We start from the raw sequence: 27,823 nt of genomic DNA, 5'->3' as shown, positions 1-27,823 counted from the left end.
GTATCTATGAACACGGCTCAATACGTATTGAAAATTCGCCGCGTCTGTTTTTATGAACCTAATTTAAAGCTCCGTTATTGCTAACAAGCCCGTGCATCAGATTAACAATCCTTTATATTTCCCTTCAGTGTTCGGTATTATCGCTCGTATACTTGTATTCCACAAACAATCCGATATGGAAAATAAGAAATACTTTCCTTGATTTATAACATCTCGCGCTATTTTTGCCAGTATAATATGCTGTCACTTGGTAGTTTTCAAGCCAATAAATATATCGTAGAGAAGAAGTAGCGAGTTCTGTCCAAATACTGTTGCAATAAATAGTGATCCGGCCCATTACGCAGATAAGATTAGCTTTTCCAGGCAATACTCCCACGATCGGCTGTGTGGAGTTCAAATTGTTTTTGTTTAGGGAACATAGTATACTCTCGGTAGCCGGCTGCCCAGAGTTTAAAAATAACCAAAAACTAAACAAGATCATCTCTTTTTCGAGTGATCGTGCACTCGAAGACTAACTAAACAACTACCTAATAAAATATGCTTTACAGGTCGCATCGTTTGCTTGGAGCGAATCCTAGACCTGATACCCTTCCAAACCACCAACTCCGCGACACCTATGGAAGAGTCTGATGAATCGTCGTCCTTCCGTTAAGTAGGTGGAGCATCAACACTTCCTGTCTACCTTATCCTTTATCCTTCCCCGTGAACGATGGAGATGGGGGCGGCCGGCAATGATGGCTATCATGCTGTTGAGGTTTTAATATGGGTCGGATTGGTGTGAATTCCTACTTACCACTTCCTAAGCAACTCTTATTAGATAATCAGCAGTCAAACATGATGAAGTCAGTGTGCAATCCGCCAAAATCATCGTCACAACGCAACGCAACGCAACGCAACGCAACATAATTGTGGAAATGTTTATTGCATTCTTAGTACACTTTGCACTTATACAAAATGGCTTGCCAGCCACGAACTTGTTGAACTACGTGTCGACGGTGAAACACTTGAAAGAAAAAAATGTCATACTTCATTAGCATAATCAGCATTAGATCAATGTTATCTGCTTGCTAACTCATTTTGTCATGCGGGGATGGGTGTGTGAGGAGGGCGAAAGTCCCACGAACAAACGACTCCCCAGCTTAATTTGGTATGTTTTGTGATATAGTGGTGGTTTAAAGATGATGGGGTTGAGAGGAAGGGGTATGAGAGCTGGATGAGGTGGTGATCTGAGGGGTGATGTAACGGGATTTTAAAGGGAGGAGAGTGAACAGTAGAAGGCAGGGGGTATACCATCACCTACGCCGCCCCTGTCAAAATCCAGAATACTTATGCCAGTATTAGGTTGACGTTTTTCAGAGTGATTGCATAACCATTCTATGTGAGAAAGGCAAAACCTCACATGGTAATACGTTTCAATACATTTTTATTTCATTTTTTAAAGCAAACAATGTTAGTCAATTTTAAACTATTAGTAGCATGTGTAAGTAGATTACAGATTTTAAAAAATACAATAATTATATTAATCTTAGAAAAGTTCAGATACCAAATCTTGTTATCCAGTTTGGTTCAAAACAATTTTCGATTGAAAATGGTCGGTGTGAAGTCAGACCGGACTAAGTCGCAAAACATAAAAAATAAGATAATGATAGCACTGGATACAGAATTTCTTCAGCTACATTCGACTTTTGCCAGACTTGAAATAGCTAACAATAAGTAGGAGTTATGGCGAAAATTAATTTCCAATTATAATGTAAAGGATGCTGCGATTCAAACTTTAAACTCGTTTTTCTCGAAATCGATAAATTGTCACTTGATCCGGTCTGACTTAACACCGACCAAATAAACTAATTATTCGATAAAAAATGTTGATTAACCTTCCGACACTCGCGCTAGTGCACTGAGTGCACGCTGCTCTTAAAATCTAGCAAAATGGAAAATCTAGGCTTATGACACAAGCGGATGCTCGTTCAGTGAGCCATTTGCGCGACTTCCGGAGGATTAAAAAGACCCATGGTAAGCGCCTACGTTTCTGTTATGATATGCTAAAGGCTGTCCCCCGTCTGATTCCATCACGGAAAAATGCTGTAGAAAATAATTCATTCTCCTGAAAATTTGGGTAGAAATAGTTTAGAGTGTATTGTTTACACTGCATTTTTATCGCCGTCAGCTTTTCGATAATTGGAAAAATGGTGTCACCCGCAAAGCAACGTAGCTAATTGATTTTGCGCAAGCACCTGAAACATCATCAACCCTCTCATCGGGACATCGAGAAAGAACTCGGAATCGTGCAGTCAACGGTGAGTCGTGTGATTAAACTTCACTACCAAACTCTGAATATCGAACAGAAGAGATATGCGTCCAGAATGGATGTTCTATTAGTGATCAGAATCAGAAGGGTGTAATGAAAGCGTTTAAGCGGAATCCCAATGATTTGGTCAGGGATGCAGCCAAAAAATTCCAATCTGTCTAAGCCTTTCGTTCAGAGAGACAAAGACCGGGAGAGACTACATACGTACAAAGTGCAGACGGTTCCAAATCGTGAAGAACGGCAAAATATGGTGGGAAAGTTACGGACCCAGAAACTATACAGCATACCAACATGCTGACGAAGCCCCATCGTTTCATCATGGATGATGAAACTTACGCCAAGCCTTCCGGGGCTACTGTTCTTCACTGCCCAGCACAAGTTTGATGTTCTGAAGAAATTAAGTAAGCAGAAACTTTCAATTTTTTGTGATAAATACATGATTTGGCAAGCGATATGCTCATGTGGCAAACGAGGTGCGCCGTTCGTGACTACCTGGACTGTAAACGGAGAGATCTACCTCAAGGAGTGTCTACAGAAGCGTCTGCTTCCTTTGTTGGAGCAACACGAAGGCCCTACGATCTTCTGGCCGGGTCTAGCTTCGTGCCACTATGTATTAAAATGTTATCCTGGAGTGGTAGTGGTAGCCGGGGTCACTTTCGTACCCAAGGACATGAATCCCTCCGCACCGGAACTAAGGCTCTTCGAAAAGTACTCTTGTACAGAACCTAATGAGTGGAGTTAAGCGTAAGGTGTGAGCGTACGGCTCTGGCATTGAAGTAGAATGAAATAATTATGCTAAAAGCTTACTAATGGGTTATATTGTATTGTCTGAAAGTTTGAAAAGGATCGGTCCACTAGATGATTTTCTAACGCGATTTTTTCCGTGATGCAATTTGATATGGGACACCCTTTATGCTATTTTTACATCATTGACATCGGAAAGCTAGGTTACCTCTCTCGAGGGTAACCAACCAGATGAATCAATTAAACGCTAAGATCAGTTTGTAATGGTTGATATTGATCAGTTGAAAAAAAGGAGATCAATTCATTGCAACATCGAGTTAATTTGCACACACTCTGGCAAAGGGGTTCCATATTATACGAATATAAATCGTCGCGACAGTTGCGATAGGGCAACTTTCCCGAGCGGGGCAAATCACAGCTCGGTATTTTTTGCGTGTGCGAATCTTACGTAATACATACTTCACTGCTGAGGATAATGGACGCATGTTTCATGACGGTACCAAGATAGGTGACACAGTGTTTTGATTATTGCGCCAACGCAAAATGCCCTATTTTAGGGGCTGTAAATTAAAATATGATATACGATTCAACAGAAATAGATTTTAGGTGTTCAGTGTGGGTGGAAGATTATTGCTCACATAAATAACGCACATAATATTGTGATTGTCGCCAGCATATCACTTTTTATAAATGATATCATCATAGTATAATTTAAGTGTGATAGTTTATATGCAAGGAGCAAGAAACAAACAGCAATATGCAAGGCCTAGGCAACCAGTAAGTTCCAACATATTTTTCCGTTAACCCCAGACGTATAATCACGACGGGTTCATGCTCGACATTGGAACTGCTTCATATGAAAATCGCAGCCGCAGTTTGCGATTTGACAAACACTTCGATTCAGACACACACTTGCTTCGGTTGACACACTACTGGACAACTCTCGCCCGCTCGCTCGCGCGCCTTCGCTTATGTTTTGATCAATTTCTCAGCGAATTTTCGTGGCTGCTGCACCGTAACGTTTTGCGGCACCACCACCGCGACTCTGGCAGTGAGAGGTGTACCAACAAACAAACCAAATTAAGATGAGGGTAAAAATGCGATCAAAGCCGGTGCAGACGGAGAGTGTACGTACCTGTAGGTACCCCTGTCTTTGAGCTGCAACAATTTCCAGCTTCAGTCGGTTGGCAGACAAGAAGACAAAATTGAACGGATATAAATTGCTAAAACACCCTATCGGACCGTTTCAGTCCGGTGCCGGCGGTTGACGTGATAAAGGCGCGCGTATACTCGACGATCGAGTTTTCTCACATGTAACAGGATCAACGGGGTCCCTGTTAGGGTAGAGTCAAAACAAACAAAAATCAGTGAAAGTGGATTATCGTTCTTGCAGTGGATTATCGATCTTGATTTATCGATTCGAGTTGTTCTAGGTGTATGATTCAAACGTATTAGTGTTGTGGAACGTTTGACATACATATGCAACCAATTTAGTTAAAGCAAAAACTCTTAGGAGACAGTTCTACGGGACACGTAGTGACGGAAATTGTTTGAATATATCCAATCGATTGGTTACCTGTATTGATGAAAATGGTGAGTTGCAGTGAATGTGGATTAAAAATGGACTGATAATATAATTACTCAGTTCTTACAGTAACCTTGATTATTTGTAGTGTTGTGTAATTCTTCGTTAAGGTCGGAAAAACCTTCATAAGTTTAGTCCACCAAATATTCGTGAATATATTAAAAACGCGTGAAAAAATATTCTCGGTTGATAAATTGAGGTATTAAAAGAAAATATTTTACTACCGTGAAGAAGATTTCCTTGTCAAACTAATAGGGGAAGATGGGGTAAAACGAACCCCCGGGGCAAAATGCACCCATTGCTTATATCGAAAACTGATGGAAATTTCTAGAAAAGGGTAACACTAGTCGGAAGCCCGCCATAGTAAACATACTTTATCAAAGTTTGATAACCATACATCAATTGCAGCTCGAGAAATAAACAAAAGACAATAACGTACTCTTCTCATGTAATTATCGTGGCTCGATTTCCAGCTCTTATAAATGCAATTTGTACTATTATATCAGTGCACTCCAGTTCTGTTTATACCGTTGTTCATTATTCTGTTGCACTACATATGAAAAATCTACTAAATAATTCTCTTTTTGTTATATTTATATCTCTGCTCCAAAGGGGACAAAACGCCCTCTTCTTTGATTTTTCTGATTATTTCATCAAAAACAGAAAAATTGTTCTGAAATCCTACTAATTGCATAACCTTAGGCTATTTAATGGCACACTTTTGTAAAATCTCGTCAGAAAACAAAACTACTTGCTTGTTCACCGAGCATTCTGCCCCGTTGTTGTGTTGCATTTTATCCCTGCATGTGCGTTTTGATTTTGAAGAATCGAATATTTTTCATGTTTTTGATTATTTTGCAAAGCGTTATAATTGTTATTTCAGAGGAAACTGTTGGCCAAACGATATCTTTAATTAACCCTTTCATGCCCATCTTTTTTCTAGTGCATAGGGTTTCAAAACTATTTTTCCTTGATAACGGTGGGGTCAAGAAACACGAAAAGCCTATTTTCATAAAGATAGGTGCTTCCATGGCAGTGCTAGAAGCTGGTCAATTTTTACCTTCTAATGCTCAATACAATTCTCCTAGAATAATTACAATAGTCCAATTACGTGGAAAACGTAGCCAACGACAGTCTAAATGGATAAGTTTTATCAGTTTTCAATAATATTGCACCATAACGAAGATATATGAAAAAATCATTTTCCGTCGTCAACGTAAACTGTCCCTGGCAGCACTGCTCCATCGGAATCCAATTAGACTAATTGCAAAAACTTTAGTTCTAGAGCTGATCCTTGTAACTGTTAATACTCAAATTAAGGCTATAATCACATTAATGAGCCTAACTTATTTTTGTGAGCAAATCTCGCCTCAATCAAAAGTTAAAGCTGTTTAAAAACGTTGTTGTCCACAAACAACATGGGCATGAATGGGTTAAAGGGCGAACACGAAATTATTGCGACTCCGAAAATGTCATGCCAATATTCTTATAATGTTTAAAATCAAACCAAAATTTTAGGGTAGTTTTATACATATATTTACTTCAAAAATCAAAAGAAAAGTTAATCTATGGAGCCTTGAGTGTAAAATTGAACGCATTTTCGCTTGATGCCCTCCATCAAAGTCTTTACAGTGTCATCCGGTACCAGTTTCTCAGTTTTTTTTCCATTTTCTTAACATGTAACATGTCCTTCTCGTCATTGACTGTCTTCTTCCTCTTCCGAAGTTCCCGTTTCATCATTGCCCAGTAGTGCTCCACCCGGCGCGGATTCATGTCCTTTAGAACAAAATGGACAAAATTGGCCTGATACCACTCCAGGATACTTTTAGAATAGTGGCATGATGCCAAATCTGGCCAAAATAGCGGAGCTTCGTCGTGCTGCTGCAAGAACGGCAAAATGTGCTTCTCGAGGCACTCAGATTTGTAGATCTCGCCATTTACTGTGCCCTTTGTCACGAAAGGCTCACTCCTCAGTCCGCAAGAGCAGATGGCCTGCCAAATGAGATATTTGGAAGCGAACTTCGACATTTTCTTCTTCTTAAATTTATCGTCCACATAGAACTTGCTCTTGCCGGTGAAAAACTCCAACCCCGGAATTTGCTTAAAATCGGCTTTTATATACGTTTCGTCGTCCATCACACAGCAGCCATATTTTGTCAGCATCTTCTCATAGAGCTTCCGTGCCGGAGTTTTAGCCGTCGATTGTTGCCGCTCATCGCGGTTTGGGAAGTTCTGTACCTTGTATGTATGTAGTCCAGCTCTCTTCTTTGCATTCTGGACGTAGCTCTGCGACATGCCGATCTTTTTAGCCAAATCACGGCTTGAGACGTTGGGATTTGCTTTAGTCATCCGCTTCACCTTTCCCTCCGTCTTTTTGTTCTCCGGTCCCGGTTTTCTTCCAGCTCCTTTGCCGTGGTCCAACGTCAACCGCTCCTGGAACCGCTTCAACACTCTGGAGACGGTTGAATGGTGAATGTTCAACATTTTTCCCAACTGCCGGTGTGACAGGTCAGGAAATTCCAGGTGTTTGGAAAGAATTTGTTCTCTCGACTCGCGTTGGTTCACCTCCATTTTCGTTGACTCGAAAAACACGACTTCGAGCTTGACAGCATGTAAACAATACACATCAATGAGAAAGTGTGCAAAATTTGGTTGATTTTTACCCAATGGTAAAAAAGTTATGCCCTTTAAATTCTCCCGATTGATGTTCTATAGCTGAGTTATGATCATGTTTCCTTAGGAGTGCGTTTTACTCCATCTTCCCCTATATCACCATTAATAGTTCTTTGAAGGAACTTTGAAATGCTGCGTCATATTTTCTCATTCGAATATTGAACACGACACAAGATGACGTTTGATGAAACCGTGAATTTGTGAACAAATAAAAACGACTATTGAATACTGCGTACGCAGTTTTCCAGTGCGCACAGCATCTTTTTCTCGGCGTTGAAGCGTTTTCATCATTGTCAAAGTTCTCATCAATGCGACCGTCACGGTTAGTATGTTGTATAGCCTATGGTTGGCTGTTCCATGTATATGTTCTTTCGCCTTGTGAATTACAGTTGTTTGTATCTTCGTGACATGTTGGTTATAATTATTTGGTACAGTTATTGTTGTTGAGCATTTTTACCAGTTGTGTGTCCGACAGGATACTCACGAAATTAGTCCACGAAATTCCTTTGTTCCCCATGCACAGGGCCGACGGAAAACGTGGGTAGTATAGGTAGTACTACCCACTCGAAAATAACCGAGGAGGAATTTACCCACTCGAAAGTTTGGAACAAACCCAAAACTGAGATTAACCATGGATGTGTCTCGCGCACAAAATGAATGCGCCCGAAACTTTTAAAAACTATTATTTGAATAAAAATTTAAACAAGAAAAAACACTTTTATAAGGAAGGTAAAAAACATACACAAGGGAAATTGATTTCAACATCAGAGTAGCAGAGATTATATCACGGAAAGTGGAGACAGGGTAGACAACAATGACAGGGAAAAGAAGAAATTTAACTTGCAGCTTTTTGGCGAACGGACGATCACTGTCAGGACATAATAAACCGGATTGCCAACTGGCCTCCTTGGATCCGCTGGGAACCCCTTTGTGACCTGATTGTAAGGTGGATGTTAACATATCAACCAAAAGAGAAGAGATATCTAAATTTGGGTATATATGGTGACTAAAAATATGTATTTGGAAGACATATAGAGGATATTGAGGATAGCCAGCCCATCTTGCAGTGGAATGAGGCCGAATGTATTCCGTTAGATGAGATCTGGCGCTAGAACACTAGGCGCACGACCAAACAACATGTTTAATGTCGCGATAACCTCTCTCCACGACCCCAATATGCCGGAGATGCGCATTCAACGTATAACTATTGGACATGATCCGAGATATCACTCGAAGAAAGTCACGACCCTCGTCAATCCCCTTTAACCACGGTTTGTTCATACCTTTGGGATCTTTAAACTTCCATGGTTCCATGAAATTTGCCATTTTTCGAGCGTCCTCTGACAAGAAATACTGAAAAACTCATTGAAATTACGCAATCTTCCATAAAAATGGCCTTTTAATGCTTAAGTTTCCGCCTTCTCATTACCAGGAATAGAGCAGTGCAAAGGAACTCAAACTAATATTTGGTAATCTGGCATGATTTGTCAGCGTAGTCCTATTTAGTATTTCTTCTCGGAGCGTTCTTTAAAAAAGTGTTTCCATTTTTCCCCAAATACTTTATATGCGAAATATGTTGAGAGATCTTGCGAAGTGTTTCCACAGTAGGAAAACTTTTCATAGTTCTCCCCGCATTTTCCACGCCTGGTTTCTACAATAGGTAGCTGTAGGCCCATTGGTTTGAAACGAAGGCAGTTCAAGCCTCACTGCACAAAAAGGCGAACAGGTAAACGAGTCCCGTTCAAAAGAACAAAGTGTAGAAGAGCAGATCCTGCGAAAGGCTCGAAATGAGACTGATGAAAAATTAGGTGTTTTCTTACACTCGATTTTTACCGAACGCAATTACTTGCAAACCAGAATTTTAACTGACTAAAGCAAAGAGTTCTTAAAGAATCCAACCCCACACTTCGCCTGTAGGAGATTACATCGTCGATCTCTACTTCCGAGGCGGGCACATAGACAAAACTTCTTCGTACATGGCCGAGTGTTTAGTTAGATCCCTCATATAACGATAATGTTAAATGGCTTATATTTGGTCCAGAAGAAGACATTCCAGGCGCCGGTTGTATTAGATGGAAAGTAGACTTATCGGAATTATTTTTGCTATTGGAGAATTTCTTCCCTTTCCTTCCGCGATCTACGTTCGGGCTTGGCTGGCGCCGGTATTGATTAATAAACACTTTAGGATTACCAGGGGTTGCACATTGAAAGATGTTTCGCTACTCCCAAGCATACTTGTCTACTGATTCCCTGTGCACTTTCAGCTAGTCCATATCGATAACGGAGTAGCAGCCAGGGGTGATCGCACAAGCTCAAGGTCAAGCTGAAAATACACCGAAAAAGAAATTCAGTTTGGACAAGGAAAAGTTTTTTTCAAATAACTTTTTTTCCTCGAAAGTGCCCAACTTGAATTTTTCACGGTACCTACCTACATAATTACCTATCTTCGAACAAAATTTCATCCGAATCAAAGATGGTTTTTTTGTAAATTTTTAAAATCAATTTTTTCCAATGTTATTTGTAATTTATTAGCATAACGAAAACCTGTCAGTTACATAAACTTTGTATCAATTCAAGGAAAAATGTAGGAGTCGATGAAGAATTTTTTCAATATTTGCATTAAAAAATTTGACTAATATTGTGAAAATCACTCCAACAACCTTTTTGTAGTATTTGTCATTTTTAGACTACAGCCATTTGATAAAAATTGTTTAAAAAAGTTTGACCCTTTTCAAAAGACAGTCTAGATCATTTTTGGAAAAACAAAGTAAACAAAGTGGCTTTTTGTGACAAAGTTCTCATGGACAGAAAGTTTAATTAAAATCTGAGAGGGCCAACATTTGTTCGAGTTGGCGCGAAATTCGTAGAGCAATGTTATTTACGTCAAATGTAATTTTCAATTTTTCCAGGTGTGTAGTACTAATAATCTATTTGACAAAAAATCGTGTCGACCACAGCTCCCTAACAATCACATTAAGCATTATAAAATCGCTTAAACATGTTTTCGATTAAAAGAAACTGGGACGGATTCGTAAATTGTAACATCCTGTGAAATTTATGTTCAAAGCGGAAATTAAAGTACGCTATTCCAAAGTTGACACTAGAAACTTGCTCACACCAGCAAAATAATTTGAATCACGCAAACAATTCGATCCATGCAGAAACTGCAGGTCTCAGTATCCGGTCAAAGCTATGTTTATTTAAATTCGTAATTATCTCACTTTCTGGTACCAGCATATTCGCGCTGCTTGGAACTTGCACATGTATGCCCAAAGCAACAGCAGACTTTGACCGTCGTTCGACCAGAGGGCGAAACCGTTTAAAGAAACCTAACCCAACAGCACAAAAGGTACCTGTCATATCGCTTTGGTACAACAAAAAACAAACTAAAATCTCGAGCTGTTCTCCATCACAATCTACTGCAGTGGTGGTCACGTAAACGAGTTACCTTGAGATGATGGTATCTTTAGTGAAATTACACGTGCTAAGTGAGTGGAAAAGTGATTGTTGAACGTGTGATGGTTGCCGGTGCCATTATGATCAACGCCCATCGGGGGTGGGTGTACCGAAATAGTCCACCTTATTACGGTTCATACTTTTTATCATCATGTATGTTGTCCGCGGAATCGTGACTACAACGTACAAGTGTTGTGTAGTCATTGGCTAGCAGGAGAGGTGGTTTGGCGGAGCCGGTCATTGAAGCAAGTGTTTTGATTTTTTTGTTCCTTGCTAAACTAAATTGCCACTCTGTAACCAGCCGGTTGTACATATACAGTGGCGATGAAATTAATGTTTGTACAAGATAGACTCTTTATGGCAATGAATAATTTATATATCTGCTTTCATCGTTTTGGCTTTTATGTTCACCTAAACTCAATCAGAAATTATATTATTATTGATCCTAGTTGCAGTGTATGCCGGAAGAAGATCTTGCCGAAGAGTAATTGGTGTATTTTTATGATTCGTTTATTTGAAACGGCTCGATACGTGTGTGTAACCAAGTCATGGATCTTTCATATCTAATCGCAACAAATGTATAAAAAGATTATATAAATAGAAATTTCATCTATTATCAACGAATCCTTCGTACACCTTCATTTTGTATGCAATTCGTTTATTTGACTAGGCACGTTTGCGTTAGCTTAACGGTACCAATTTTTTAGTTTTCTAACATTGAATAAGTATAGAATAGACTACACCGGTGTAGTGTACCATCAAAAACGGAAAAACCATCACATTTCAAATGTCTACGAACAAGGGGATTACAATTTGAATTTTCATACTACAACTATGGGGTCTAAACCTAGGAATACAGGACTTTCAGCTTGCTTAGTATCAGATTGTTGCTTTGTTTTTTTAGATATCCAGCCAATCTCATAATAGTGTTCTGATGCGGATCGGCAACACACCGAGTTGCACGTATTATGTTCATATTGTAGGCCCTATGCTTGATGGTTTATATTACGGAGATCAATTGTATCATATTGCATTGAGGTCAATTCAAACCTTCGGTACAAGCAGAAGTGTATACAGTATGTCAAAGGTAAAATAGGTGTCGAACAAGATTCACCATCAGAGACTCTGACTTCCCGTTTAAAATCATACACATTGAACTCGTTCGGACTATATCTGACCTTCTTCGGATCAAAGATAATCCGCCGAATAATTTTTTTTCGAGAGTTGTCCTACTTGAGCTGTAGAGCTAGGTTCTCGGAAGGGCTCCCCGTCAGAATCACATACTACAATTTGCAGACGAGACAGGCAATGTCGCCCACTAAAACACTGCATTACCCAAGTAACAATTGAAGTTTTATAGTACGCTACAAGTGCAATCTAAGTTTTATCAGTGGCTATAAAACTACCATATAACCTCAATTGTTACTAGGGTAGGCCAAATGTAGCGGGCCGTGATTCTGAATGTAATATTCATTGTACGGTTCAGGTATGTGCGGGCGTAGGGACTCGCGATCGCATGTATCATCGCGAAGAGCTCGAGAATTTGTACGTTAACGTGTTCGATCGCGTGTGCGTTTGTATGTCGCGTGTGCTAACGTGTATGTAACTTCGCGTGTATGAATTCTATTTTATAACCGTGTGCCTTTCGCATATTCGCGTGTGTTCTTGGATAATCGTGCGCGGACCGTGAATCTAGTACTTTATTTTTTGGTGTACTGCTAACATACTAAAAGAGTGTGAGATCACCCATATCACTAGAGTGCCCGGTGATGTCGCCATGGAACGTGTTGTCTAGTGGATATGTGCTTTATTTTTTTATTGGTCCTACTGAATGTATGGACCTAAGTTATTTGGACAGAGAGTAATGGTTTCCGGACGTGATCGATTCATGAGCGGGCGAAAACGGACGTTTGTAGGTTCGTGTTTTAGACAGCGTTTGAAACTTCGTGAGTGCTAAAACGTTCTCCTTACTACCGGGGTGTTATTAAGTTTGCGCTATCGCGAACGTAGGTGTGCGTTGTTAATCGCGAAGGCCTTAAGCGTTCGTACGTTAACGTGTTTGTCACGTGTGCTCGCGTTCATGTGACTTCGCGTGTACAAGACTGGATTTTGTAACCGTGTGGAATTTCCTATACACGCGTGCGTTCTTGGATGCTCACGCGGACCTTTATTCTGATAGTTTTTGGTGTACAATTCACATTCTGACAGGGAGTAAGTTACCCCATATCACTGGCGTACTCGGTCATGTCGCCATGTAACGTGGTGTCCAGTAGATATGAGAGCTTTCTTTTTTAATTGATCCAATTGAAGGCATGGACCTAGTCTGCTGATATCAAGCATAGAAACATCCGGAAGATACCGATCCATGATCGTGCGAGTGCAGGAGTTTTTAGGTCAACGCTTGAGACCGCGTTTGAAAATTTATAGGAGCTGAGACATTCACTTTATCACCGGGATGTTATCATGTTTACGAGATCGCGGATGTAGGTGCCGCTGATGGTCGCGAAGGGCTCAAGCATTTGTATATTAATGTGTTTGTTACGTGTATGTGACTTCGCGTGTATAATTTTGATTTTATAATGATGTAGCGTGTATTCTTGTTCGGTCGCGCGCGGACCGTGAATCTGATGCTTAATTTTAAGTGTATGGTACAGATGGTAGTCCGTTTCCCCATATCACTTAAGTTCCAGGTCATGCTACTATGGAACGTGTTGTTTAGTGAATATGAGCGTCACTTTTTTGATCGGTTTAACTGATGACATTAGTCCAGACTGGTAAAACTTTCGGACGTGACCGTTTCATGATCGCGCGAGTGGTGGGTTAGTGTTTGAGACCGCGTTTGGAAGTTTAAAGATGCCACGTTTACTTAGCTACCGGGGTGTTTTCATGTAGGTGAAATCGCGGGCGTAAGTATATGTGGATTATTGCTATAGCATGGTCGCGTTTGTGGCCAGGTTTGTGTTATCGCGAAGGCCACGAGCGTTTGTACCTATATGAGTATAGATAGCATATAGTGGAGATATACTAATAAAAGGAATCATAACATGCCGAATAAAGAAAAAAAAGATGCAAAGAGCTTGACTAGAAGTGTATAAATTGAACAATACTATTTTGGTATACATAAATAATGAAAAAGCAAATTAATAGATGTACAAAAGAAACAGATTAATGAAGTAGAATAGAAAAACACATGTACCATGCAATCCAACTCGTCTAAATGCAGCAAATGTTGTATATTTATCATTAACGACAATTGCATGCTGTTAGACTTCCATCATGCTATGCTGGCCGGGAATGGATGACTCACGTGCGTCGGTAAATTTATTTTATCCTAAATTATCCAACCCGACTTTCCCGAATGAGTAGAACCAAATGCTCAGATTGATCACCAGAAGTATTAGCCACTATTCTATCATATACATCAGTTCTGCATCCATTCCCTGACCCAACTGTCACAAATACTCAGACGAATACATACATAGATAGACATATGACTAGCACATAACAGTTGTACACTAGTACGAAAAACTACGATTATCACAAAGCTACAACTAATAGGTTTCTACTTATTCTACTTTATTGAATTAATTTAATTATTAAATTAATTTAATTAGTATATCCACAATGACGAAGTTGACCGATAAATGGACACATTATGACTACTTCTGTGAGCCCCGTCCACGAATACCACCAATAGAACAATATTTGCAAACACGGCACACAGCAAAAGTCAGGTGTAGAGTATGAAGAAACATATAACATAAACAAGGCGCATAAGCCCTCTCGGTCTCCTCGATGCACCACTATCGAGGCGTAATGCAATACCCATCTTAAAGCAATTGTCTGTCAGAGGTTCTGTAGGACTGATGCACGCAATATGCTTGATGTTTGCAATACCGTCAAACCCCTAAACCTTGGGGAGGGCCTAAACCTTGGGGACAACTCCACTAGCGAATGACGGATCTCAATAGCGGCATGTCTGTAATAATATACGTACATGGAACTATTGAGAACCAGAGCTACAGGTCCAAAGCCCTGGTAAAGGAGGATGGTTGTGATGATCTGGGCCGAGGTCACCACGTAAAGCAAGGTTGGTCATAACCCCAATTCCAAGGCGTGAAGCGACCCGTGCCGAGGGATGAGTGATCGAGGGGGTGAAAAAGATGCTCGATCGTTAACGGAGCCTGTGGGGTACCTGGGCAACCCCCACAGTAAGCGTCCCTTACCACGTTAATGCGGAGCTCTGGCGTGGCGGACATTTATTCTCGCGCTACTCGTGGGATTAAATATGGAGTCAACAAAAAATAAAAATAAACAGTCGGAGGTGCCAAACCCCTTCGCTAGAGGTGGTTTGGCGAGGTCTCCCCCCCCCCCCCGTGGGGAGAGTAGTGGAGCGATGAGTGCTGCATCTGAAAGCACCAGTGACCCCCCAGCAGCGGTAGGAAATAGCCCTACCAACGCACCGGATGGGCCACTATCTGCTATGCGCAAAGTGGCCCGTACACTAGCGTAAAGCAAAATATAAGCAAGGAGTTAAAACAGAGTCTCCTGGAACTGCGAAAAACTGTTCGTGTCGCAAGACAGAAACAGCAGGCTTATGCCAAGAGGGTGGAATGTCGGGAGAAGTCCGACAGAGAAACCCAGACAGTGGCCTCCAAGAAGGAGGGAAAAGAGAAGGTCGATACGGGCACTCAGACAGTGCCCTTCACCTTCTATGGAGCAGCCACGTCGCTTGAAGCGGCGGCCGAGTTCCCCTCGAAGGGAAAAGGCAAGGGCAAGGGCAATCGCAAGACGGCGTCGAACGCGAAGCGCCCTAGGAAGTCGCCAGGCGAGGGTGCAAAAAGCGACACCACACGGCGTGCAACCGTTAAGGTCAAACGCCGTTTGGGCGAGGTAAGCGAGGGCGAGAGTGACCTCGCTGAGCAGAGCGTTGGTACCAGCAACCCGGCGCGACCGGGGCAGGGGGGGCCCAAACCCCTGGACGCTGGTCACCAGGAAGAAGCCGGCACCGACACCGGAGGTACCGCGGCCCGCGAAGAAGGCCAAGGACAGAGGCGAGGCCTTGTGGTTGAAAACCGACAAGGACAAATATGCCGATGTCCTAAAGTCGATGAAGGCGGCCGAAAGCCTTTCAGCCCTTGGGCAAGATGTGCGTAGCGTGAGACGCACCAACACGGGAGAAATGCTTCTGGTGCTGAAGCGAGGCGCACAATCTAGTGCGGTATACAAGGCCTTGGCTCAAGAGGTCCTTGGTGAGGGCGCCCAAGTCAGGTCGCTAGGGGCGGAAATGACTCTCCAGTGCAAGCATCTGGACGAGTTCACGACCGCAGAAGATGTCGTCGCAGCCGTTAAGGAACACTGCGGCGTCACAATCGAGCGGGCCTCTGTGCGATTTAGAGATGGACCCTCTGGCACCCAAGTAGCCTACCTCAGGCTACTGAAGGCGGATGCCAAAAAGGTAACCGAGAAAGGGAAGCTGAAGATCGGCTGGTCGGTATGTCCTATTAGTATACCCCAGCCGCCTTCAGTGGATAGGTGCTATCGGTGCCTTGAGTCCGGCCACAAAGCATACGAGTGCAAAGGCATAAATAGGAGCAAACTATGTCGTCGCTGCGGCGAGGAGGGACATAAAGAGCGGGGGTGCACTAAGGCACACAAGTGCCTTATCTGCACCGCTAAGAAGCAAGCCCATAAACATGCTATGGGCGGACCTTCGTGTCCCTTCGGTGAGTTAAATAAGAAGAATCCGTGAACGTCACACAGCTAAATCTTAACCATTGTGCAGCAGCCCAACAGCTGCTGTGGCAGTCGGTCTCGGAGTCGAGGACAGATGTCGCCCTCTTATCAGACCCGTACCGCATCCCTGCCGGCAACGGCAATTGGGTGTCGGACGGGTCTGGAATGGTGGCAATCAGTACAACGGGACGGTTCCCGGTTCAAGAGGTAACACACCCCTCCGCCGAGGGTGTGGCGATTGCCAAGATCAATGGTGTGTTCTATTGCAGCTGCTACGCCCCACCAAGGTGGCCAATAGAACAGTTCAACCAGATGATCGACAGGCTCTCGTCGGACCTAGTGGGCCGGAAACCGGTAGTCATAGCGGTAGACTTTAACGCTTGGGCAGCCGCTGTACAAATAGTAGGGGTCAAGCGCTAATGGAGGCGCTTGCGAAACTCGATACTGTGCTAGCTAATAATGGCTCCGCTAGTACATTCCGTAGAAACGGAGTGGAGGCGTGGATGGACCTAACATTTGCCAGCCCGAGTCTGGCTCCAGGCATGGAATGGAGGGTAGACGAAGGCTACACCCATAGCGATCATTTAGCAATCCGCTTTAAGATCAACTATGGTGTGCAGCATCCGAGGGCGGGAGATCCCTGTCAGGTACGCGGGTGGAAGTCCAATCACTTCGACAGCGAAGCTTTCACCGCGGCCCTGGGACTGGAGGCCAACACCGACAGTCTAAGCGGGGATGCGCTGGTAGCTGTTCTATCACGCGCGTGCGACGCCACTATGCCTAGAAAAACACTGCCAAGAAACGGTAGATGCCCGGTATATTGGTGGAGTGCCGAGATTGCAGCTCTACGGTCAGCCTGCCTCAGAGCTAGACGTAGGATACAAAGAGCTCGCATCGATGATGCAAGAGAGAACCACCGTGAAGTGTTTCGAGCTGCAAAATTGGCCCTTAACAAGGCTATTAAAAGCAGCAAGAGAGCGTGTTTCGACAACCTGTGTGAGAGTGCCAACGCGAATCCGTGGGGTGACGCCTACCGGATTGTGATGGCCAAGACCAAAGGGGGCTCCTCATCCCCAGAACGGTCTCCGGACCGGTTGGCAACGATTATCGAAGTACTCTTCCCGTCTCGAGCCACAAGCCCCTGGCCACCTGCACTACGAGACAGTGCGGGCACGGTCGAAATGGTGGCTCCAGTGACGAATGAAGAACTACTCGCAGTGGCTAAATCCCTAGCAATGAACAAAGCTCCAGGGCCGGATGGAGTTTCAAACAACGCTCTCAAGGCAGCGATCATAGCAAATCCGAACATGTTCAGGCTAGCTATGCAGAGATGCCTTGACGAGTGCCGTTTCCCCGATAGATGGAAAAGGCAGAAATTGGTGCTGTTGCCGAAGCCCGGGAAGCCGCCAGGCGACCCATCGGCGTACAGACCAATCTGTCTGATCGACACGACTGGCAAACTGCTTGAGAGGATCATCCTCAACAGGCTAACCCCGTACGCGGAAGGTACGGACGGTCTGTCAAGCAACCAGTTTGGCTTTCGGAAGGGTAAGTCCACAGTGGACGCTCTCAACTCAGTGATAAATACTGCCGAGATAGCCATCCAACGAAAAAGGCGAGGTATTCGATACTGTGCGTTAGTGACACTCGACGTGAAGAACGCATTCAACAGCGCAAGCTGTGATGCCATCGCGCTCTCGTTACACCGGCTTAGCCTACCGGTGGGTCTGTACCGGATCTTGGAAAGTTACTTCCAGAACCGCGTACTGCTATACGAGACCGATGCCGGTCAGAAAAGGGTTCCGATTACCGCCGGAGTCCCGCAGGGCTCGATTCTAGGCCCGGTGCTATGGAACCTCATGTATGACAGGGTTCTGAGACTGAAGTTCCCTCCTGGAGTCAAGATCGTCAGCTTTGCTGACGACGTAACCTTGGAGGTCTACGGGGAGTCAATTCCTGAGGTAGAACTAACCGCAGAACACGCGATCAGCACGGTGGAGGAATGGATGAGCGCGAGAGGCCTGGAGCTCGCTCATCATAAGACGGAGGTAGTTATCGTCAACAACCGCAAGTCGGCACAACATGCAGTTATCCATGTGAGAGAAGTCGCGATCACTTCACAGCGAAGTCTGAAGTCTCTCGGAGTCATTATAGACGACAAGCTGACCTTCGACAGCCATGTCGACTATACATGCAAGAGAGCGTCGACTGCTGTTGCGGCTCTATCGAGAATGATGTCCAACAGCTCAAAGGTGTGCGCCAGTAGACGTAGGTTACTGGCAGGCGTTGCCGTATCTATCCTCAAGTACGGCGGCCCGTCATGGTCAAGAGCACTGAGGGTTACCAGTTACCTACAGAAACTGGAGAGCACCTACCGCGTGATGTGCCTCAGAGTGATATCTGCCTACCGCACGGTATCACACGATGCATCCTGCGTGATAGCGAGCATGATGCCAGTCGGGCTGGTCATTCGGGAAGATGAGGAGTGCTTTGAGCTACGTGGAAATAGGGGAGCCCGCGAGCGCACCAGGGTGACCTCGGTCGCCAGATGGCAGCGTGAGTGGGACAACTCCTCGAAAGGTAGGTGGACCCACCGGCTGATACCTAGCATATCGAGCTGGGTGGGAAGACCCCATGGGGAAGTTCACTTCCACCTGACACAATTCCTGTCAGGCCATGGCTGTTTCCGACACTACCTCCACAGGTTCGGGCACGCGGAGGTCCCAGTCTGCCCAGACTGCCCAGGTGTAGACGAAACTGCCGAACACATACTGTTCGTATGTCATCGGTTCGACGTCGAAAGAAGAGCAATGCTTGACGTCTGTTGCTGGGACACAACCCCTGATACCCTTATTCAGCGGATGTGTCAATCGGTGGAGAAGTGGAACACAGTCTCGGCTGCTACCATCCAGATTGCCAGTAGGCTACAGGTAATCTGGCGAACCGAGCAACAGACGACAGGCACGGCTAACTAGTGATTGGTTAGCTGGAGCGAAAAAGGCAAAGCGCAAAAAAAGGGAGTGAATGGTCTGTTCATGCCGAGGCAGGTTTAGCGCAGCGAATGGCAACCGCGTAAGGGGTAAACCCAGCCACCCCGAAGCAAAACAGAAGAGTGAGTGTATAGGCGTATAAGTGGACTGCCTCATGCCAAGACGGGAGGGTCGTAACGTAGTATGTTGGGACTTAGCTATCGATACCTCATGGCGTGGCAGAGGAGTGTAAGGGTGAGCATCCAAGTCAGTCTCACACGGCATGTTAAGAGTGAGCACAAAAGTCAGCCTCACATGGTATGGTAGAGGCTAGCACAAAAGTCAGCCTAGCAAGGAATGAAAAAGGTGAGCACACAAGTCAGCCTCGCATGGTATGTCAGAAGTGGGGCCTAAGAAAAATGTCCCACATGGGATGCCAGGGGGAGTGACAAAGGTACAATAGAGTGGCACGATTGAGAGTGAATCAGGTGATAGGGTGAGCACCCAAGTCAGCCTCACATGGTATGGGTGGGGCGAGCACAAAAGTAAGCCTAGCAAGGAATGAGTAAGGTGAGCACACAAGTCAGCCTCGCAAGGAACGAAAAAGGTGAGCACAAAAGTCAGCCTCATGTGGGAGTGTTTGAGAGTGAATCAAAGTGCGATTGAGAGAGCACCCAAGTAAGCCTCATACAGGACGTATGAACGCGTGAGTGAGAGTGAATGAGTACATTTAGTACAGCCATCCCCCCAGAAGTAATACCGAGAGGTAGTTCCTGGGAGGAATGATGGCGGAGCCCAATGGAGTTTAGTCGGTATTAATGGCTGGTCACCATTCGAGCCCGACACGCCCCCAGTGCACCCCGTGTGGTAGATTGGACCCTACCAATAGCACGTGTACTGGGCTAGGACGTAAAGGTCTTCTCCATTGTAAAAAAAAACCTTGGGGAGGGTCAAAGATAATCCGCCAAATAATTGACACAAAAATATTCAGCCGTGACAGATATCTCGAAAGTTCGTTTAGATATGCTCAGAATTGTGATTTTCTGTCTAAACCAAACGTTACTAGCGACAAGTCATTTATTAAGAACTACCATGTGTACATGCCCTCTCACAAAGTTGAGATCGACGGTGTAGACACCGAGTTGAGTTTGACATGGGTGGAACTGAAGAACGGGGTTGGTTATATCAATGACCCCTTGCACCGACGAGCAAATAGTTTGAATGGCAATCGCACTGCACGGAACAATATCATGTGCCCTTTCAAACTCATATCAGTTAACATTTGACAGGATAGTTCACCATGCCCCGCATACAAGCAAAGAGAAAGTGCTGATTTTTTTATGTCTTAAAACTTATCATTACCCGATTCTCAATCTTATGGCATCTAAACACATCTACTAGCTTGGGGTTATCCATGGGTGTTAAAATTTATAGGATCTGTTAGAGGACAGTGTAGCCAAACAATTTAAAGTTAGCAGCCGGGCTGATTTTGCGACGAAGGGGTCCGCATAACTTTTTTGAATTTGGTGCTAGGAGTATTAAAAAATACTTTAAATTTGAGCATTTTCCAAATAATTGACGATTATTCAGACTCCCATCCAAGTGTCTGCTTTCGCTACTGGACGGGCCATGATACCTATTATCTACTATACCCTGCCCAAGGCCGAACGCTTGCTTGTTATTTCTCTACTTTCAATTTCATGCTGACTCAACACCAGTGTCAAACACATTGCCGTTACGTAACCCGGATCCATGCCCAAATACAGCGAAAGAATTCGATCAGCGCACAGCAGCCGCCTAGCAAGTGTCACAACCGTCAATTGTTTCCCCTAAACCCAAACCCAAATTTCCTTTTATTTTTTGTTGCTGTATATCTTTGCCACCGGCACCGACAGAGACCCGGCGAAAGGCGCATTTTTTTCGCAACGCTCGGCAGCTTTACGAGGTCACACTCAATAATACCTGGCCGGGGAGTATCTGTTGGCGCTTTGTTTGAGAAAGTCATTTTACCTGTTGTTACTCCCTTTCTATGGGTCTGTTGTAGAGCGGTCTGTTGTATGGCTGCGCTGCTGGGACACAATTCTACAGCCAAACGTCCACGCCCCATCTCGCTGCCTAACCTTACCGACCGCTGAGAGCTGTTCAAAGCAACATACATCATTGTTAAGTACATATCACTGTCATAGATCATGATGGGAGTGTGTTGCTAGTGCACGGAACTTTGTTCGATTACTATCCGTGCAAATTATCCTATCGTTGAGGGTAATTAAGTAAACATGTCCCAGCGAGAATATTTTAATCATTTCCAAAAAGTTTCCAGCATATTTTTAAGTTGAGAAATTTATTTCGTCAGCCTAATTTTACAAATTTCAGCTGTTTTGCCATGCTATTCGTTGAACATCACAAATCCATTATCGAAAGCAGCTTAAATTATTTCTCCGAAACTCCAATTTAGACCAATCAAAACTGAGACAAGGTCGTGTAATCGCAGTTGCATAACAGTTTCAACTAAAGCCGGAGAAGAATTTTACTCACTCAGCCAACTGATGACCAACCAACAAGGCAATTATGACATACCCGTCGTAAGTCCCACTACTCAAGTCCAAGTCCGAACAGTCGGAACTGTCTCGAAACGTCAGTCGTTTAGCAAAATTATAGAGAGTAGCTGAAATGCGGATAACTGACCGCCCATTACGGACCGGGCTCACCGCCGACCGATCGTTTGTGCGCCTTGGCCACCAACTATGCATTGCATCAGCGCGAGATGCTCGATCCTGATCTGGTCGATACGATATCAACGATTACTCCACCACATGCTCTCATTTGGCCGAGCGACGGAAGAATTCAAGATCAGACTCGAACCACTTTCACTTATACGGAACTGAAAAGTACTTTTATTATCTTTTTTTTGCTTCGCCATACTCCCTAGGAGCCCTTTAAGCATCGTTCGATCGAACCAAAGGAGACTGGGTCTGCGCTTGGTCATTTTTTATGTTTGGTTCAACTTGTCGGTCACTTGTTTTTATTTTGCTTCTCCTTGTTTTATGAGCCGATGTGACCATTCCGGCTCTCTCCATTCGAGCGTAGGATTGCCCCGGCTAAGACGACGGGCCCAGCTGCGGGAACCTGTTCGACATCGGTAGAGGTGTTGTTTGACCATAGTTTGAGTATACATTTTTTTTCGTATCGTGCTACAGCCATGATCCCGAACGTAATCGCGCTTGTTTAATTGTATCTGGTTCGTTGCATAGCATTAGTGATCGGACAGGTGGAGCTTCCTCAGTAGTTGACGGTTTACTTGATTTATTGATGCAATAACTGTCGTTGATGCACGTGTTTTCCAGACAGAAACGAGATCGAGAAAGCTGTCGACAAATTGGTAACGATTTTACAGTTTCAAAATTTTGAAATTTCATCTCTCGTTTTTTATTTTTCATTTTTCGTCTTTTCGTCTTTCCGTCTTTTCGTCTTTCCGTCTTTCCGTCTCTCCGTCTCTCCGTCTCTCCGTCTCTCCGTCTCTCCATCTTTCCGTCTTTCCGTCTTTCCGTCTTTCCGCCTCTCCGTCTTTCCGTCTTTCCGTCTTTCTGTCTTTCCGTCTTTCCGTCATTCTGTTTTCCGTCTTTCTATCTTTCCGTTTTTCCGTCTTTCCATCTTTCCGTATTTTTACGTCCTTCCGTTTTTACGTCCTTCTGTTTTTACGTCCTTCCGTCTTTTCACATCCTTCCGTCTTTTTACATCCTTCCGTCTTTTTACAAACTTCCCTCTTTTTACGTCTTTCCGTCTTTTACGTCTCTCCGTCTTATACGTCTTTTTTCGTTCTTCCGTCTTTTTACGTCTTTCCGCATTTTTACGTCTTTCCGTTTTTTACATCCTTCCGTCTTTTCACGTCCTTCCGTCTTTTTACGTCCCTCCGTCCTTTTACGTCCTTCCGTCTTTTTACGTCCTTCCTTCTTTTTACGTCCTTCCCTCTTTTTACTTCCGTTCGCCTTTTTACGTCTTTTACGTCCTTCCATCTTTTCACGTCCTTCCGTCTTTTTACGTCGTTCCGTCGTTTTACGTCCTTCCGTCTTTTTCCGTCCTTCCGCATTTTTACGTCCTTTCGTCTTTTTACGTCCTTCCGTCTTTTTACAAACTTCCGTCTTTTTACGTCTTTCCGTCATTTTACGTTCTTCCGTCTTTTTACTTCTTTCCGCCTTTTTACGTCTTTCCGCCTTTTTACGTCTTTCCGCCTTTTTGCGTATTTCCGTCCTTTTACGTTCTTCCGTCTTTTTACATCCTTCCGTCTTTTCTCGTCCTTCCGTCTTTTACATCCCTCCGTCTTTTTACCTCCTTCCGTCTTTTTACGTCCTTCCGTCTTTTTACGTCTTTCCTTCTTTTTACGTCTTTCCGTCTTTTTACGCCTTTCCGTCTTTTTACGTCCTTCCGTCTTTTTACAAACTTCCGTCATTTTACAAACTTCCGTCGTTTTACAAACTTCCGTCTTTGTACGTCTTTCCGTCTTTTTACGTCTTTTCGTCTTTTTACGGTTTTACGCCTTTCCGTCTTTCCGTCATTCCGTTTTTCCGTCTTTCCGTTTTTTTTGCGTCCTTCCGTTTTTTACGTCCTTCCGTCTTTTCACATTCTTCCGTCTTTTTACATCCTTCCGTCTTTTTACGTCCTTCCGTCTTTTTACGTCCTTCCATCTTTTTACTTACGTCCGTCTTTTAACGTCCTTCCGTCTTTTTACATCTTTCCGTCCTTTTACGTGCTTCCATCTTTTTACGTCCTTCCGTTTTTTACGTTCTTCCGTCTTTTTTCGCCCTTCCCTTTTTTCCGTCCGTCTTTTAACGTCCTTCCGTCTTTTTACGTATTTCCGTTCTTCTACGTCCTTCCATCTTTTTTGTCCTTCCGTCTATTTACGTCTTTCCGTCTTTTTACGTCTTTCCTTTTTACGTCTGTCCGTCTTTTTACGTCCTTCCCTCTTTTACATCCCTCCGTCTTTTTACGTCCTTCGGTCTTTTTGCGTCTTTTTACGTGCTTTCGTCTTTTTACGTCCTTCCGTCTTTTTACAAACTTCCGTCTTTGTACGTCTTTCTATCTTTTTACGTCTTTCCGCCTTTTTACGTCTTTCCGTCTTTGTACGTCTTTCCGTCTTTTTACGTCCTTCCGTCTTTTTACGTCTTTTCGTCTTTGTACGCCTTTCCGTCATTCCGTTTTTCCGTTTTTCCGTCTTTTCGTCTTTTTACGTCCTTCCGTTTTTTACGTCCTACCGTCTTTTCACGTCTTTCCGTCCTTTTACGTCCTTCCATCTTTTTTAGTCTTTCCATATTTTTACGTCCTTCCGTCTTTTTTCGTCCTTCCGTCTTTTTCCGCCCTTCCGTCTTTTTACGTCCTTTCCGTCCTTTTACGTCCTTCCATCTTTTTACATTCTTCCGACTTTTTACGTCCTTCCTTCTTTTTACGTCCTTCCGTCTTTTTACGTCTCTTCCTCTTTTCACGTCTCTCCGTCTTTTTACGTTCTTCCGTCTTTTTACGTCTTTCCGCCTTTTTACGTCTTTCCTTCTTTTTACGTCCTTCCTTCTTTTTACGTCTTTCCGCCATTTTACGCCATTCCGTCTTTTTACGTCCTTCCCTCTTTTTACTTCCGTCCGTCTTTTTACGTCCTTCCGTTTTTTCACGTCTTTCCGTCCTTTTACGTCCTTCCATCTTTTTACGTCCTTCCGTGTTTTTGCGTCCTTCCGTCTTTTTACGTCTTTCCGTCTTTCCAACTTTCCGTCTTTCCGTCTTGCCGTCTTTCCGTCTTTTCGTCTTTTCGTCTATCCGTCATTCCGTCTTTCCGTCTTTTTACGCCCTTCCGTTTTTTACGTCCTTCCGTTTTTACGTCCTTCCGTTTTTTACGTCCTTCCGTCTTTTTACATCCTTCCCTCTTTTTACATCCTTCCGTCTTTTTACGTCCTTCCGTCTCTTTACATCCTTCCCTCTTTTTACTTCTGTCCGTCTTTTAACGTCCTTTCGTCTTTTTACGTCTTTCCGTCCTTTTACGTGCTTCCATCTTTTTACGTCCTTCCGTGTTTTTGCGTCCTTCCGTCTTTTTACGTCTTTCCGTCTTTCCAACTTTCCGTCTTTCCGTCTTGCCGTCTTTCCGTCTTTTCGTCTTTTCGTCTTTTCGTCTTTCCGTCATTCCGTCTTTCCGTCTTTTTACGCCCTTCCGTTTTTTACGTCCTTCCGTTTTTACGTCCTTCCGTTTTTTACGTCCTTCCGTCTTTTTACATCCTTCCCTCTTTTTACATCCTTCCGTCTTTTTACGTCCTTCCGTCTCTTTACATCCTTCCCTCTTTTTACTTCTGTCCGTCTTTTAACGTCCTTCCGTCTTTTTACATCTTTCCGTCCTTTTACGTGCTTCCATCTTTTTACGTCCTTCCGTTTTTTACGTTCTTCCGTCTTTTTTCGCCCTTCCCTTTTTTCCGTCCGTCTTTTAACGTCCTTCCGTCTTTTTACGTATTTCCGTTCTTCTACGTCCTTCCATCTTTTTTGTCCTTCCGTCTATTTACGTCTTTCCGTCTTTTTACGTCTTTCCTTTTTACGTCTGTCCGTCTTTTTACGTCCTTCCCTCTTTTACATCCCTCCGTCTTTTTACGTCCTTCGGTCTTTTTGCGTCTTTTCGTCTTTTTACGTGCTTTCGTCTTTTTACGTCCTTCCGTCTTTTTACAAACTTCCGTCTTTGTACGTCTTTCTATCTTTTTACGTCTTTCCGCCTTTTTACGTCTTTCCGTCTTTGTACGTCTTTCCGTCTTTTTACGTCCTTCCGTCTTTTTACGTCTTTTCGTCTTTGTACGCCTTTCCGTCATTCCGTTTTTCCGTTTTTCCGTCTTTTCGTCTTTTTACGTCCTTCCGTTTTTTACGTCCTACCGTCTTTTCACGTCTTTCCGTCCTTTTACGTCCTTCCATCTTTTTTAGTCTTTCCATCTTTTTACGTCCTTCCGTCTTTTTTCGTCCTTCCGTCTTTTTCCGCCCTTCCGTCTTTTTACGTCCTTTCCGTCCTTTTACGTCCTTCCATCTTTTTACATTCTTCCGACTTTTTACGTCCTTCCTTCTTTTTACGTCCTTCCGTCTTTTTACGTCTCTTCCTCTTTTCACGTCTCTCCGTCTTTTTACGTTCTTCCGTCTTTTTACGTCTTTCCGCCTTTTTACGTCTTTCCTTCTTTTTACGTCCTTCCTTCTTTTTACGTCTTTCCGCCATTTTACGCCATTCCGTCTTTTTACGTCCTTCCCTCTTTTTACTTCCGTCCGTCTTTTTACGTCGTTCCGTTTTTTCACGTCTTTCCGTCCTTTTACGTCCTTCCATCTTTTTACGTCCTTCCGTGTTTTTGCGTCCTTCCGTCTTTTTACGTCTTTCCGTCTTTCCAACTTTCCGTCTTTCCGTCTTGCCGTCTTTCCGTCTTTTCGTCTTTTCGTCTTTTCGTCTTTCCGTCATTCCGTCTTTCCGTCTTTTTACGCCCTTCCGTTTTTTACGTCCTTCCGTTTTTACGTCCTTCCGTTTTTTACGTCCTTCCGTCTTTTTACATCCTTCCCTCTTTTTACATCCTTCCGTCTTTTTACGTCCTTCCGTCTCTTTACATCCTTCCCTCTTTTTACTTCTGTCCGTCTTTTAACGTCCTTTCGTCTTTTTACGTCTTTCCGTCCTTTTACGTGCTTCCATCTTTTTACGTCCTTCCGTTTTTTACGTACTTCCGGCTTTTGCGTCCTTCCGTCTTTTTACGCCCTTCCCTCTTTTTTCCGTCCGTCTTTTAACGTCCTTCCGTCTTTTTACGTATTTCCGTTCTTTTACGTCCTTCCATCTTTTTAGTCCTTCCGTCTATTTACGTCTTTCCGTCTTTTTACGTCTTTCCTTTTTACGTCTGTCCGTCTTTTTACGTCTTTCCGTTTCTTTACGTCCTTTCGTTTTTACGTCCTTTCGTCTTTTCACGTATTTTCGTCCTTTTACGTCCTTCCATCTTTTTAGTCTTTCCGTCTTTTTACGTCCTTCTGTCTTTTTTCGTCCTTCCGTCTTTTTCCGTCCTTCCGTCTCATTACGTCCTTTCCGTCCTTTTACGTCCTTCCATCTTTTTACATTCTTCCGTCTTTTTACATCCTTTCTTCTTTTTACGTCCTTCCGTCTTTTTACGTCTCTTCCTCTTTTTACGTCTCTTCCTCTTTTTACGTCTTTCCGTCTTTTTACGTGCTTTCGTCTTTTTACGTCCTTCCGTCTTTTTACAAACTTCCGTCTTTGTACGTCTTTCTATCTTTTTACGTCTTTCCGCCTTTTTACGTCTTTCCGTCTTTGTACGTCTTTCCGTCTTTTTACGTCCTTCCGTCTTTTTACGTCTTTTCGTC

At 43.6% G+C, this 27,823-nt stretch overlaps 1 protein-coding gene across 1 annotated transcript in view; it reads left to right on the top strand.

The window, feature by feature from the left end:
• The first annotated feature begins 4,223 nt into the window (after positions 1 to 4,223).
• The window catches only part of LOC131684621 (uncharacterized), a 64,725-nt gene continuing 41,125 nt past the window's right edge, over positions 4,224 to 27,823 (top strand). The window contains exon 1 of the mRNA XM_058967640.1: positions 4,224 to 4,645. Coding sequence (XP_058823623.1) covers positions 4,637 to 4,645 — 9 coding nt within the window. The 5' untranslated portion in view covers positions 4,224 to 4,636. The remainder of the gene's footprint in view (positions 4,646 to 27,823) is intronic.

Source organism: Topomyia yanbarensis, chromosome 2 (genome assembly GCF_030247195.1).
Source record: "Topomyia yanbarensis strain Yona2022 chromosome 2, ASM3024719v1, whole genome shotgun sequence".
NCBI classification, from domain to species: Eukaryota; Metazoa; Arthropoda; class Insecta; order Diptera; family Culicidae; genus Topomyia; species Topomyia yanbarensis.
This window is presented reverse-complemented; position numbering and strand designations above follow the sequence as displayed.